Source organism: Meles meles, chromosome 2, assembly GCF_922984935.1.
Source record: "Meles meles chromosome 2, mMelMel3.1 paternal haplotype, whole genome shotgun sequence".
Lineage (NCBI taxonomy): Eukaryota > Metazoa > Chordata > Mammalia > Carnivora > Mustelidae > Meles > Meles meles.
The window spans coordinates 69,710,852-69,726,382 of record NC_060067.1 but is presented as its reverse complement, the minus strand read 5'-3'; the positions used below and the strand labels follow the sequence as shown (position 1 = coordinate 69,726,382).

Below are 15,531 nucleotides of genomic sequence, written 5' to 3'. Positions count from 1 at the left end.
GGTCTTACTTGGTCTCAGCTGAGTGGACAGCCATCAGCTGCCCTGGGTGCGCTGGTGGGGAGGACTCACCCCTGTAGCTGTTCCATCCGCAACGCTGACCTCCGAAGGGACTCCTCCAGCTTTGTGATCTAAACACAATCAGACTCCAGTTATCAGGACATGCTGACCCTCTGGGTGTCATAAGCCACGAGTCAGAACGTGGTGGACACGGCACATGAGCCCCATGTGCAGACTGTTAGGACCCCCAGGAGCCAGCGCTGAGAAGTGGTCCGGGCAGTCGTGGAGGGTGGCCCAGCCTCAGCAAGTGGTCTCGCCCCGGCGCTGCTTCGAGCCCTCCATCTACACTTCAGACCCGCTTTCACCAAGGCTTTGCTCTCCCTCTGTGTGGAGGAGGGCATTTATAGGGCAAACAGGCGTCTCAAACGTCCTTTTATCAGCGTCCCCCAGCGCGACCTCCTAGCAGCACTGTGTGGACAGAGCCTGAGGCATTCCAGGGACATTCACGGGTCAGTGTTGGTGTTCCACAGGGAAACTAACCTGTGACCGCAGCCGGGTCCCCCAAGAGGCCAAGGGCCAACCACGGATGGGAACCTGTGCCGGGGCGTGGGCCAGGAGGACAGGGGCTGGCCCTGGGCCCCCCAACCTGGGCTCACGAGGCAGCAAGTCAGGGGAGTTACCTTTTCTCGATAGAAGGCCAAGAGTCTCTTTCTGTGCTTTTCTTGAAATTCTGAAATCTGAGCAGAGAACGCATGTCAGCTGCCGGCACTGGCACGGGGCCGCGACCACGCACACTGTCCCGGGAGCCAGCAGGGGCCGTTGGTGCAGGTACAAGCACGCTCCGTTCCCCCACGGCCCTGCCCACCACCTGGCCCCTGCCACCCTGTGCCCAGGGCAGAGCTTGGTGCAGTCATGTGGTGCGTGTAGCGGTGCCTGTGCACTGTGTGGCACTCAGGGTATTGCCATGGCACAGGACACAACCCAGTGGGCATAGCAACGGGATCATGGGATGGCCTCCTGACCAAACAGCACCCACGGGGACTCTCTGGACAAGGCTGGCCGGGGAGGGCACAGCGTGAAACAGAGCCCAGGGACCTTGTCCAGACCCCCAGGACCTGCTGCACCCGGGACCAGTGCCACCTCTGCTCTTCCGCTTAGAGAAGGCCCAACTTCCACATCCGCAGGGGGCTCCCAAGAACACTGAGTCAGAAACCACGATCTGTGATTGACTCAGGGCGGAAAGAGCCATCCCACATTAGGAAAGTTCTTGTTATTTGTTGTATTTTTCTGTCGGGGTGGGGAGCAAGAGGACCAGCAGGGTGAGGGGGAGAGGGAGAAGAAGGATCCCTGCTGAGCAGGGAGCCCAATGTGGGTGGTGGAGCTCAGGCCTCCGGGATCACGACCTGAGGCAGAGCCTTCACTGACGGAACCCCCTAGGCACCCCTAAGGGAAGTTTCCAGACAATTATGCCTCCCCTCTGGGAGCACTACACCATGACTGCTGAAGCCTGATGCCGCTGTCCCAGGTAGTGTTCCTGCGGGCCTGGGATGTGAGGTCAGCATCCTCTAGGGCCAACACCCCATCAGTGCACCCTAGGACTGTGCTTAGTGGGTGGACACGAAGGGACAGCTGGCGCTGTCCCCAGGCTTGCAGGGCTAGATAGACCGAGGGAGAAACCATGGTGGACAGGATGGCCAGCCCACAGCAGGTGTTTAGTGCCTCCTCTACCAGCCAGGCCACCTCCACAAGATGGGGCCACGGTCAGGAGTGACCAACACCCTCTTCCTGTTCTCATCTTCCCAGGGATTCCATGCCCTCGGGGTCTGGGGACATGCTGCATGGGGCTCCTGCTCCACAGGACAAGGGCTGATGGACACAGACTCAGCCTGGAGTGTTAGTCTGTGGCGGGGGTGCCACAAGGGGCCAGCAGTGTCACCCCCATGGACATCTTCTTCACGAGGCCATGTCCCAGAAATGTCCCCAATGCTCGGCCACACCTCTCAGGCCCTGTGGCTCCCTGGAGGAGGCAAGATGGTATGGGGCAGAAAGGAAGGGCTGGCAGGTTCTGGACCAGAGGTGGGGACTGTGCACGCTATGTAGGAGCTCTGGCAGAGCTCGACCCACCCCCTGCCTGTTTGCTTAGTCTCACTCCTCGACTGGTTCCGTGCCCGTGGCAGGAAGAGGGTGTCGCACACTGATCCCTCAACCTCGTGTCCTGGTGCAGGGTCCACTCTGAGAAACAGAAAGCAGGAGCATCTGGAAGTGACCGCAGGACGGCCTACCTGGAGCGTCTGGGAGCAGGGCTGTGCCCACACTGGTATGTGGGGCCTTGACCTCAGAAGCCCTGGGGTTCCACAGGGCCTGCAGGCGGGCCTGTGGCTATTCATAAATGAGTACAGGCAGAGAGCAAGCATGCCGGCCTCCATGGCTGGCATAGACAGACAAGGCAGTGAGGCCACAAGCGAGACCATGGGCTAAGCTGAGCTGGGGAGAGCGGCCTGTGGACCAGACACCAAGCCCCTAGGGGCCTGGAGCAAGTCCAAGGGCAGCATGGATCCACAGGGCCGTAGGCTGTCCACCTGTACCAGGCAGGGGCCAGCCTCTGGGACTCCGGGGTGTCCGGCCTCTCAGGCTGAGCGGCTGTGGCCTTGACCCAGGCGGAGAATATGGAAACCAGCAAAACAAAATGTAAAAGGGCCATGGCCCTCCTCTGGTAGGAGTGCCCTCCTCGACAGAGGGGGGCACCTGTCTCATGAGATTTTTATGAAGTGCAGAGGCTGAGGAAGCCAAGACCAGGAGCTGAGCTTGTCCATGTCCTCTGTACTGGTCCCTGTGACAGGCTGGGGAGGCTGCAGGATGGCTCGAGATACCTGTTACCCAGTGGGTCCGTCCCCCTGGAGAGGCAGCCACATGTCCACATTCTGAGTAGCCGACGCAGGCCAGCCCTGGCTCAGGGAAAGGAAAAGTTTCTGCTTCTTTGCGGCTGGATCAGGAAGGGTGACCTCTTGGCCACTTCTGTGGACCCACCTGCCATGGGTCTGCCATCGTCGGGGCCTGTGCCACAGCTTGAGGATGGCCTCACGCTCTTAAAGTTACTGTGGATGCGGCTTTGCCCTGTCAGTGCTAACCCCACTAGAAATTAATGTCAAGAGAAATTTATGACACATATCCATTCCTTCAAGAATAGCAAGTCCAGTGTATCAATGTGCATAATGATGCCACATTCTGTTGTGTAGCCTCTGGAAACTCCACTTTATACCCGGACAGACAGGCACGTGGCCATGGGACATGTGGCCCAGAGGAGTGAGGGAGGCCCCTTGGCATCTGCCTCTGCAGCCTCCCGCTGCCCAGCTCTGCACAGGTGAATGCTCTGGAGATGCCACATCCTTGGCAAGACTCTTCCAAGCACAGGACTGCCCGTGGTTCTGAGTACCATGGGCTGGAGACCGCCCAAGCTCTGGAACGCAGGTGGCTTCTGGGACATCTGTGTGTGGCTACGGGGCTATGTGTAGATGGGATGGCTGTGACACTGTGGGACTTCTGGCCGTGTCGCAGCTAGAAAGCGGCCATGGGAAGTAGGGGGTGGGGAGGTCTCACCAGCTCCAGGTCCTCTTGGCGGGACCAAGCATGCAAGCTGCCCCAGGGAAGGTCGTGGCTGGAGGCGGCTCCCGGCTGGTGCCCCACTCGGCCTCCTGCCCCAGAGGGTAGGTAGGAGGCAGCCCATAGGGGCTTCATGTTAACAGAACGGGGAGAAGCAGGATGGCTGGGGCTGGAGGGCTCCCTTCTCTCCTAAGCAGCTTCCTGGACAGAACGGTGGCCCGCACATTGTCCAGTGACTGTGGGAGGCCAGGCTTCTGGGGTGGGACATGGGGTGAGCATGGGGTCACAACAGTAGAGGGAGGATGAGAGGCAGGGGAGACATGGGGGCTGAGGCAGGTGGGGACAGCAGAGCAGGACTGGGAGGAAGACAGGCACCCTGCGAGCCAGGGGAGATGTCCGTGTGGACCATGACCCTTGGAAAGGACCCTCAGCCTTGATCTGGGGCCCTTTCAGGCCCGAACTCTCAGGTCTGCCCCAGATCATGAGGCTAAAAGGACAGGGATATCCCCGCACACAGCAAAGGCATATCACAAACAACAGAACACAGCTGACTGACGGCTTCGTCACAGTGAAGGCAGAAAACCCCCGGAGGGGCTGCTCTCCAGAGCATGTAACACCCATGTCTTCCATGGTCATCACAGCCTACAGTCTCCACTGTGGCCGGATCAGGCTGAGGATGTGGCACCACACACAGAGCTCACCTGGCAGGTCTCTCTTGAGTACTTCTTACACAGGCCGTCTATGCCCATGAAGAGCGCCTGGATGTCTGCATCAGTCTGAAAGGGAAGGAAAGCCAGGGCCTGTGTTACTGCTTCCAACACGGCCATAGAGAGCTCGGGGACAAAACTGCACCTCTACACCCAGAACTAGCCACAGAAGACACAAACCATCTCCAGGGAACCTGCAGGGGCGCCCATGTCCCGGCTACCCGCGGCTGTCTGTCAGTCCAAGAGCCGAAAGGCAGTGCTACAGGGCCCTGGGGCCCGCCTGGGGTGCAGAGTAGCCTCAGTCACATCATCTGTGACGTTAGACATACCCCTCCTTGGAAGGACACCCCCAAAGCCAGGCTTTCATGGAGGAGGCACATGGAACTCAGAAGGAAAAAAGCAGAGGACCACAGCTTTCAACCAATCACAAGTACTTGCAAGTTACTTAAAAACATAAGGGCTGAAGAAACGGTGTCTGCCTGCTTCTGGTCCCGAATGCAGACCTGCCTCCTGCCTGGAACACAATGGCATAAAGCCCGGGCGGCAGCCATCCTGCCGCAGGAATCTGTGAGGAATGGCTATCAACCACACGGAACAGTACGGACACACGCCTGACTGAAAACGTGCAGAAGAGCCTTGCTCGACCTCCCTGTCTGGTCTTTGGTCTAGACTGTAAGCAAGTCATGAATGTAAGGATGGCAGATGGCAGTTTGGGGGCCATCTGTGCCCCCAAGCTCCACTAAAACAACAGTGGAACTAAATTAGGTCAGTGTTAGAAACTGGGGATTGTACCTTGAAGGGCCAGGGCCTTCTGGTGGGAATGCGGAGGGGCCAGGACCAGGTCTGGCTTTGGGAGATGAGGGTCTGGTATGGCGTCGGGACAGCCGGGGGCCCCGCACAATACTGCGTGGGGGCCAGCCATGGGGAGTGCATGGCCCACAGACAGGACCCAGGGCCTCTAGGTTCATGGGAGCCCTGCCCTGCAGTGGCTAGACCTGACAGCCCTGCACGTGGCTGGACCCTCTGAGCGAGGCCAGCGGGAAGGGTGCCTTCCCAAAGGGCCATGCGGAGTGTCCCCAAAACAGCATGGCCAAGCCTGGTGCTCAGGAAGTGGGGACCACGCCCATCTAGAAAGACACACTGCACATACACAGACGACCCCGGACTAAACAAACAGCTCCATGGACCAGAAATGCAAGCACCTGGGAATGCCATCACTGATCTGTTAGGGCCCACTGCCTTCTGTGAGAAGAGTCAATCACTCTGCACGTGGCAGAGTCCCTAAATGGCCCAGGAGGCTGTGGGGACAGAGGAGCCAGTGGTTCTCCAGTCTCACAAAGGCCCCCACTGCCCAGGGTGAGGGATCTCTGTGAAGCCAAGCAGGACAACTCTGCAGACGCCTGTCATCACACACAGGATAGCTACGCTGTGAAAGAAGACAGACAAAGAAGAAATAGGATCAAAGCACCGAAAAAACGTGAATGTCCATTAAAGAATTCTAAGATCAGTGAAAATATACTTCAAAATGGAGACAAAAAAGGAGGTCCTTTTCAGACAAACAAAAACCAGAGAATCTGTCACCAACAGAAGGCACTGCCTTCAGGTAGGAAATGGTTTCTTGGTGGGAGCAGGGGGTTCAGGAGCCAGTAAGGAGCATGAGAGAAGGGGAATGTGGGGTAACCCCAGGCCAGAATTGTGACTGCACATTAGCCACCCTGCTGGGCTCCATGCAGACACAATGAAACCATGCACCAACACTGTGGAAGATACGAAACAGTGGGCCAGGGGCAGAAGTGTCTGACATCCTTGTGTCAGCAGGAAGATATACTGCACCTTAGACTTCAGAACGTCAAAGCCACGCCGCAGTCTCTGGGGTCACAGAAATGAACCCTGTCTCGGTCCGAGTGGTGGATATGTTCAGGTCACAAACAATTCCTGGAGCCACTTGTATCTGTGTGCTTTTCTGTATTAGACTTCAATAAAAGTCAGTGAAAAGTAACTAAAAATCCCCGAATATTTCTATGTCAATATACTTTCAGAAAACACACAGATCATGGGAATAACCAAGCAGAAATTTCAAATTATTTCGAAGTGAAAGACAATAAAAATATAAAATAGCCAACACATACAATGCAGGCAAGGGCAAACAGAGGGGCGCCTTAACCATGTAGCATAAATGCCAAAAGGGAAGTGGACAGAAGCACCCATCTTATAGAACAGACTAAATCCAAAGGGGGAAAAAAAAAGGAAATTAATAAGAACGCAGCTAAGAACAAATGTAAAGTGCAGATACACACTAGTTCTCTGAGAACACTGACAAAAAGTCAATAAAACCAGGTAAGACTTTTGAAGAATAAAGAGAGGGCACAACAACTATTATCACAATGATAAAGGAGCATCACCACAGATCTCACAGACATTGAAAATACAGGTGACCGCAGACACACTGATGAGAAACTTGAAAATTCACATGAAGTGCACACACCCCTAGAGAAAGCCACTCAAGCTGACCCAAGAATTAGGAACTCTGAAGAATCCCATACCTAATTGAAAAATTAAAACTCTAGTTAAAAACCTCCCCACAAAAAGCCTTCTAGGATCAGACAGTGTCAGGTATGAATTCTGGCATACATGCTCTGAATGACTCCAGTCTTAAATTTTTTTTTTTTTGCCAGAGAAAAGAAAAATCAAAGAATTTCTAACTCTTTTTATTAAGTCAGCAAAACCCTGATTCACCAAAACGTGAAAAGGGCTTGAAAGAAAGGAGACTTACAGGGCGCTTCTCACACAAATGGAGGTACACAGCCCCCAGATCCCTCTGCGTACACTGCTTCACAACCAAGTTACAGGTTCAAAATCCTACTGTGGGTGTAGGGGCACCTGGCAGCTCAGTTGGTTGAATGTCCAAGTCCTGGTTTTGTTCAGGTCACGAGCTTGAGCTCCACATCAGGCCCCACGCTCTGCACGGAGTCTGCCTGAGACCCTCTCTCTCTTCCTCTGTCCTTCCCCTCACTCAGATGTGCACACACGCTCTGACTCTATAAAGTGATAAATAAAATCTTTAAACAAATTCTCCTGTGGGTTTAAAATTCTAAAAATAAACACAATTTATATCACAAAATAAAATAGAAAAATCAAATGATAACCTTGACATTTATAGAAAAACCACTTGGTAGAATCCAACACTGCTCATGATAAAAATGCTCAGCAATAAACCCAGGTTCACATGACTACTCGAACTGCTGGAAGCTCAATCCTGAAACGAGGAAGAGACAAAGGACGCCTGCTCTCACTACTGTGTCTCCTCATAGTCTGTGCGATGAGGAACAGAAGGCAGAGAGAAAGAAAGGGAGGAATGACATGGAGATTAAACATTTAGAGATGCCACAGTTGTGCACAGGGAGAGTCCAGAAAAAGCTCCAAGTCAGCCAACAGCAGTAACTACATTTAGCATGGTCACCAGATAAAAGCTATTAAACAAGATCAACTGGTATGTATACACCAGCAATAAAGAGACAACATTTTAAGAAATGAGTACAGCAGCAACCCAACTCATCATACCGGAGGGCGAAGCTAACAGTGAGGCACTCAGCTTCTGTGCAGAAAACCACCGAGATGAGAGCACATCGAAGAAAATGGACGTGTGTCAGCCTTGTGGACTAGGGAGTCCACATTGTAGAGACGTCATTTTATTGACATTACTGATGAGGGGCAAACCCAACAGACCTTGTGTATATGGAAACTGACAAAAAAAAATTGATTCCCAAAGTTACATGGCATGCAAAGACTAACTTAGGCTAACTGTACCACAGACAGCTCCCAACCTCAGTGGCTTAAGGGGGACAATTCCCACCTGTACATTAGCAGAAGGCTGGGCTTGGTGAATGGCCTTCTACTTGGGGCCCAGCAGCTCTGCCTTGTTGGGTCACCAGCATCCACTTGGCTGAGTTGGGGGGCTTTCCGGGACATTTTCTTGTGGGCCAGGCCTGGAGTGGCATTGCTCACAGGAAGCAGGTGGGGAGACAGAGTATAGCTAGGTGCCCAGAAAGAAGGGCAGCAGGGCCAAGGACAGCTCCCAGCCACGCCAGTCTGCTGTTCTAATTTCTCTCTTCCCTTACACAGAAAAGTCACCATCCCCCAAAAGCCCCATCTCTCAGTGCGTAACAAACCCAGGTCCTCGCTGGCAAGTGGTCCTGTCCTGCAGGTTCTGATCTGGGCTGCAGCCTAGGGAGTAGGCCCATCCCCACCGTAAGCAACCTTGGGCCTGGGACCTAGGGCATGACAACGGAATCTACCTCTTAAAGGTCAGTGGAAGACAAGGGACATAGCAGTCATGGAGATCCTGTGGGTGGGTGTCCTGGGCCTCCTGCCCTGGGGCCATCTTCATCTTCATCAGACAGGCCTCTGCTGCCTAGGGGAACCTCTGGTCTAGCCAGCTCCAGTTCCCAGTTCTGCCCACTGGGGGTTCTTCCTCATCCCCTGGTTCCCCAGGGCTGTAAGTGAAGCGGGCATGAGGATGAATGCCCTGAGCACTCGTGGTTTCCAGGTCCCAGACACCACTGGTTTCTCCAGGGCCCAGGCCTTCCTGCAGCAACACCCCGCCTCTGCTGCTCGGACACCACTGGCTTCTCTGGGGCGCGGGCCTCCCTGTGGCAGCCATCCTTCTCCATCTCTGCTGGAGAACCAGTGAACTGCAGTCGAATGGCAACCCCCTTCTTGTCCACACATCCTTCTGCTCTGCACTCTGCTTTCCCCAGAGGCTCCATCCCATAAACCTGCCTGCCTCCCAGGTCCCCACAGGCCCCCCAGCTTCCATCTGCACTGTTCCATCGTGACGATCCAGCTGACAGAGAAGGTGGTGTACTATTCTGTGTGTGTGACAGTGATGGTCCTTTTCCATGACAAACTAGCAAATACGCATGGTGCCCCATGTGTGGAGCAGAAGGAGCAGACCCCAGGAAATCATCTTCGCCTGTTACAGTGTGTTTGGTTGTAAAAACAAAAAACCCAGTCAGAGCTGGAGCCATCAGGGCACGGCATGTGTTATCAAGGATGTGTTGTTTGGTGGAACTTATCTCCCATATGCGCACACACACTGTGCCATGATACCAGGTGTCCTTCCTGCTATAGGTCAAGGAAGTCATGGTCACACAGAGCCATACACAGGGACCTAAAGGCAGTGGAGAAGGGAGAAGGTGGAAGCGGCCCAGCCCCAGGAGCAGTGGAAGGTTAGTCGCTGGCCAGGGGACCAGGTGTCCACCAGAAGCCAGGCCACAGAGCCATGGGCATGAGGGAACAAGGGTTTTACTCCTGGGAAGTTGGGGCACATGACCCGTGCTTGCAGATCCCTCTGGCTCCAGGAAGCAGGAGGGAACGCAGGAAGAATGGCTGTTAGGTGTCATGGCAGAAGGTGCTCACGTGGCCCGTGGAAAACAGAGAAGTGGCATCCTGGAGAGACTGCTGGAAGTGCCCACAGAAAGCAGGTGTGTGGGGTAGCGTCAAAATCGTGAATGACTTCTCTCTCTCACACGCACAGAGAACAAAGAAGACATACTTTTTCAAGTACATGTAGAACATTAACAATTACCATGTAGTAAGCCACAATGGAAATCCTGACAACGAAAAAAACTAACTATATGGCCATGTTCTCTGGTCATAAAGACATAAAATTAAAAATTTTCCACAAAAATGATAGAGAAGATAAAATCTAACCTCTTAGAAATTAAGGAACATTCTCCTGAATAATTTTTTTAAAGATTTTTATTCATTTGAGAGGGAGAGAGAGAGAGAACAAGCAGGGGGGAGTGGCAGAGAGAGAAGCAGGCTCCCCACTGGGCAGGGAGCCCGACATGGGGCTCCATCCCAGGACCCCAGGATCATCACCTCAGATGCCCAACCATCTGAGCCATTTAGGCACCCCTCTCCTGAATAATTCTCGAGTCGAAAAAGAAGTTAAAAGAGAGATTAAAGACTATCTAGAGGGGTGCCTGGGTGGCTCAGTTGGTTAATCCTCTGCCTTTGGCTCAGGTCGGGATCTCAGGGTCCTGGGATCAAGCCTAGCATTGGGCTCTCTGCTCAGCGGGAAGCCTGCTTCCTCCTCTCTCTTTGCCTGCCTCTCTGCCTACTTGTGATCTCTCTCTCTGTGTCAAATAAATAAAATCTTAAAAAAAAAAAAAGACTATCTAGAAATGATAAAAGCGATGCACGAGGTGATGTACAACAGAAGGAAACAGACTGCCCTGAATACACTTACTAGAAAAGAAAAGAAATAAATGAACAGAGCGTAGGGCCCAGGAGGACAGGGGAAGGCCAGGGTGCCCCTTCCTCAGAGTCAAGCCCGACCAGCAGTACTCTGTGGCTGAGGGTTTAAATGGTACATTTCTTAAGGGAAATAAGGTGCTTTCTATTAAGTTTAAACACTTAAATCTGTGCCCTTATTTTTCCACTCCTAGGAATTTATGCTACAGAAATACGGTAAAAAAAATATTCACAGTAAGATTGAAACAGAGAAAAACTACCTCTTCCCCTGGAAAACAGTGAAATACTGTGCAGTCTTTCCAAAGTGCGGGTGTGCCAAAAATACCAAGTCAACTGAGAAAACACCATTTTGTAGAAAGAAGTCACAGTAACACACAGTGCAGGAACTATACTCCTGCTTGTGGACATCTGTGGGAGACAGGATTTTTCTCCATTATGATTTTCTGTATCTTTTAAGTCTTGTGTGACATTGTATTGTATTTGTAATCAGCAAAAAATGATTGTTACAGATGAAAACATCAGATCAAATAAGTATCTTAGAACCTAAGTATAAAGAGAATAATTATTTGTAACTAAGTTTAAAGCAAACAGATGAAACAGAAGTATTTCATAGAGAGGACGGCAGACTTTGTTTTAAGCCTACTGCAACAGTAAGCACCCCTAAACTTACTTTCCTCCAACCCTCTTAATCAGCTATGATCCCCAGGGAAACTCGATCACCTTCTTAAAGAGCTTGTCTTGTGCTGAAGAAAACTATTCAACTCATCTTCACTTCCCAGAACACAGCACAGCAAACTCACAGAGGAAAAAATGTATGGTTAAGAAAGTTGTGTGAGGTATTCAAAACCAAATTCTAATTGCGCTTTACTCAGAAATCTTGTAAGATCTTCTAATTAATAAAGCAAAATGAAAGAAAATTTCAGACCCCCCCAAATGACTGAAAACTGAATCTCAAATTAAAAACAAAACACTGATTAATATTTAGATAATACATGTTTCAACTTACATGTTTTGAAAGGAAAACTGTGCGACAAGGGACTTTGCAAATCAAGCACTTGTTTTTGCCACCTGTAAGAGAAACACAAACTTTAGTATATTATAGTGAGTAGTGCTTCTGAATATAAGTGCACACTTCAAATTACAGTATTTCTTAAAAAACATACAGGATTAGAATACTTACATTTTCCACGCTCAGACAATGAAAAGACTGCATGTGGACAGAGTTGAAAAGATTTATTCAATAATCCATTTTTCCTATTCTGCCAATATGCCCCCAAATAGTAACTATGAAGATCAACAATATTCAAACTTAACTCCATCTCAGATTTTCTTACAGTGAGACTCTGTAGTGATACCTTAAAATGTTCAGTTATTCAAAATGAAAATAGCTCCTTCCATGCCATCCAAGAGATAAGTAAAAGCTCTGTTCAGCCACCCCCCCCCCCGCCCCGCCCGCCCCCTCCAGCCTCACCTTGGCAGCACCTGAGTCAGTTCCCAGGAGCGCACTCTATGGTATCTGTTGGGCTGCTGGGCCCATAAGGCGGCGCCTGGCCTGAAAGCACAGGCTAACTCCCCACCTGCTCTTCCCCAGGGTCTCTGACCCAGACCCACCTACTGCACCACCTTCATTTCCATGACACTCCTGTCATCCCCTGGAGAACCTGCTCCTCCGTGTGGCTGGCTGCTAAGGGCAACCCTGCATTGCCTCACCTGCCCCCACGTGGCACCAGAGCACACAGTGTCACTGGAAAACTTCAGTGGGGGCACCAGGGCCCCTCATCCTGGGCTCTGCCCCATCACCACACATCTGAGCTTCCCTTTCTCACAAGCCAGCCTGGACCCCAGAGCTGGCCAGTCAATACTGAATCCTTGTCCTTCCAAGCAGCCACCCAGCCTGAACCCCGGTCTCTCTGTCTCCCCCTCTTCTGGTCCAGTACAGCTAAGAACCAGGGGGAAAAGGTCACTTAACTGGGAAGTGGATTCACAGACTTGATTCCAGCACTGACGAACCTGCAACATTGCCGAGCAACCCTCCATTTTTCTTGGGTGTTCCCCTGCCAGTTCCCTATGGTGGGTGTTCAAACAGGCCCCCCTTTGCTCTTTACCAAGCAAAGACTCATGAACTTCCTCAATTTCCCTGCCTCTCCTCCACTCACCACAGAACAACTCAACTCCCTCTGCTTTCTTCCTCTGTCTCATCATCTCATCCCCATAGCATGCACAATGGGGTCCTTGTGTTCCCTCCCAACAGTCTCTGGAGTTGTCCCCTTGTCTCCATCCCTACAAACACGTTCAAGTGGCCCTCTTCTGAAAGCACCCACCCTCAGCAGTATGTTCCTGCCATCTGCGTCTCTCCGGGGATTACAGAGCCAGGAGATCCCTTGGAGCACTGCTACCGCCAGAAGCCATGGAGTAAGAGATGAAAGATGACTCCTAAAAATCCACGGGTTGCACTGAGGGGGGGAAAGTAAGAGACTTGACAAAGAGAGGATCCGTCTGCAGCTGATGGGCAGGCAAACTGACACAAACAGTGCTTACAAACCTATCAAACATAAGCACTCCAGTAAAAGGTGTAAAGGGGCCCAAATGAGTAGTTGGCAAAAGCGCAGACTGCCACTAATGTATGAGACAAAAATACCAGTCATCCATGCTGGGGACAACAGCCAGCTTTCTGGGGTGCCTGGTCCTAAGTGCTGGTTCTATCACACACGCCCCACAGCAGCACCTCCGCCCTTCTGGATATCCCAAAGGAAAACAACACACAAGTGAATGAGTGGTGCTTCATAGCAAAATACTAGAAAACATGCAGAGCTCTTAGGAGTGGATCCATTAAATACATCATGGTATGGTAACTAAATGCAGCCTTAAAACTGATGACACAGACTTACTTTAACGTGAAAGGAGGTCCATGCCTATTAAACTCAGGTAACTAACTGGTATATACACAGTCCCATTTTTGTTGTAGAGATCTATATTTGTAGGAGAAAATCTGCAAGAGTGTATACCAAAGCGTAGGGAGGGCTTATCCCTGAGTAATGATCATTAAACACCTAACGAGCTGTGGTCAGTGCTCCACCCAGAGCCCTCAAGCCCTTCCACTGCTTTTTGTGTGTCCCAGCATCAGTGGCTTTTTGGAGGAACGAACTTGGGCTACTGGAATGTGCTTCAAGAGCCAGAGGTACATGGGAATCGCCTGCCCAAGGACAGGAACCAAGTCCCCAAAACTGTGAACACAGGCCTGTCTACATTGTTCTCACCCAAGCTAACCCATGCCACTAACTCCTGTGGGAGGTTCCAATTCTGACTCTGCCCTGGGATGCCAAGTCCACAAGCTCTGCTTTCTTTTCCCTGCAGCCTCCTCCTACCTTGGCCTAGCTTAAGAAATGCTCTTCCCAGGTGAAGCCATGTCCTAACTTTCACCCTCTCCTCACCCAGCACCTTCGATTATTATCTATATGCCAATTCCCTAACCTATTCCTGTCTTGACTCCCAGACCTGTATATTCAGTTGCTTCCACAGTCTCTCCCCTTGGACGCTCTCAAAGACCCTCAGTGTCCAGGGTGGGCCCGGGAGCCTCACCCCTGGACACAGAAGGAGCTCCTGCAGCACAGAGGTCCTCCTGCTGAGTGTTCAGATCAGTCAGGTGAGCTGCACTGATGGACATCAGGACAGTGGTGACCTCTGAGGAGGCTACTGCTGTACTCTGGGAGCTGGTTTCACAGGTAAATTCACTCTGGGAAAACTCACTGTGCTTTGCTTTGCATTCACGCACTTTTTCTTTTTTATACTTCAAGAAGAACATCTCATAAAAAGAAAAATACACCTGCGATCATGTCTCCTGCTTCAAACAATGGTCCCATCCTGGACAGGGCTCCCTGCAGGCATGCTTTGGCCTACCTGGCTCCCAACACTCCTGCAGCCCCCCGAGCTCCACAGGCCCGTCCACACTTCCTTCTACCCTAGGGCCCCTGCCACCCCGCTGCACCCTCACGTGAGGCCAGGTGAGGACGCGACCCCTGGGCCCTGCCCTGGTCCTTCAGAGCATCCTCGTCCCAGGGTCTAGGTTCACGCTGCCTTCCGAAAGGTCAGCGCGTGCCGCATCCCCGGCGCTAAGATGACCACTGCGCTCTGCCAGCCCCCGCGGCCCCTCACCAGCTATGGCTCCGTCCCCGCACCGGAGGTGGGTGGACGCAGGCCCCGCCGGGCGCCCCTGCCCAGCCCAGCCAGCCCTCACCTTCACCCAGGCAGACGTCGCAGTACACGTGGCCGCAGTTGGTCAGGCTGAAGCACGACGTGCGGTGCGGTGACTGGAAGCAGCGATTACAGAACACCCAGCTGGCCATACCCGACGCGGCGTCCACAAGCCGCCGCCCACGCCCGGGCGCAGCGCACGCGCAGCCCGGAAGCAGCCTCCGGAGCCTCTGCACCTGCGCAGACTGGAGCTGATCGCCCGCGCCTGCGCACAGGAGAGCACCGCCACTCCCGCCAAAACCTGTGTTGGAAGGTACCAACCGGATGGGGCAGGGTTTGTGTGCTGTGAATAAGATTTTTCTCGCCTCAGGCTGTTCAGGCTGTTCCTGCTGCATGTGCTGAGGAGCGACACGCACTCCAGGGCCGGGTCTCCCTCATTCCATCATTGCAACCCTCCGGGACTCGTCCACGGGCAGCGTGTTGTCGTCCTGGCTGACATGGGCACACCGGGAAGGCACAGGCGCAGAGCGGGGTGGCGCCCTCTTTGCCTCGAGAAGCCGCGGTGGGCTGCGCAGGGGTCAGATGAGGCGGAGGGCTTGGGAGCACGGACGTGACTGCTGAGGGACAGTGTGTGCCCTAGGCACACTCCGTAATGGGGGTGGGGAGCAGGGCCCAGACGCTGGGCTGACCCCAGAAGCCAGGGGACCTGGGCAGACCGAGGTAAGGGAGCCGGGAGGACAGAGCAGACCCGGCGGGGTAGGCGGGGGGACTGGACTGG

The 15,531-nt window shown here is 52.8% G+C and overlaps 1 protein-coding gene across 1 annotated transcript in view; it reads right to left on the bottom strand.

Moving 5' to 3' along the window:
• Nucleotides 1–14,905, bottom strand: part of RNF212 (ring finger protein 212) — a 32,049-nt gene extending 17,144 nt beyond the window's left edge. Inside the window, exons 1-5 of the mRNA XM_045985402.1 lie at nucleotides 14,797–14,905; nucleotides 11,569–11,630; nucleotides 4,299–4,373; nucleotides 678–734; nucleotides 70–128 (exon numbers count right to left, since the gene is read on the bottom strand). Coding sequence (XP_045841358.1) covers nucleotides 70–128; nucleotides 678–734; nucleotides 4,299–4,373; nucleotides 11,569–11,630; nucleotides 14,797–14,905 — 362 coding nt within the window. The remainder of the gene's footprint in view (nucleotides 1–69; nucleotides 129–677; nucleotides 735–4,298; nucleotides 4,374–11,568; nucleotides 11,631–14,796) is intronic.
• Nucleotides 14,906–15,531: the final 626 nt, after the last annotated feature.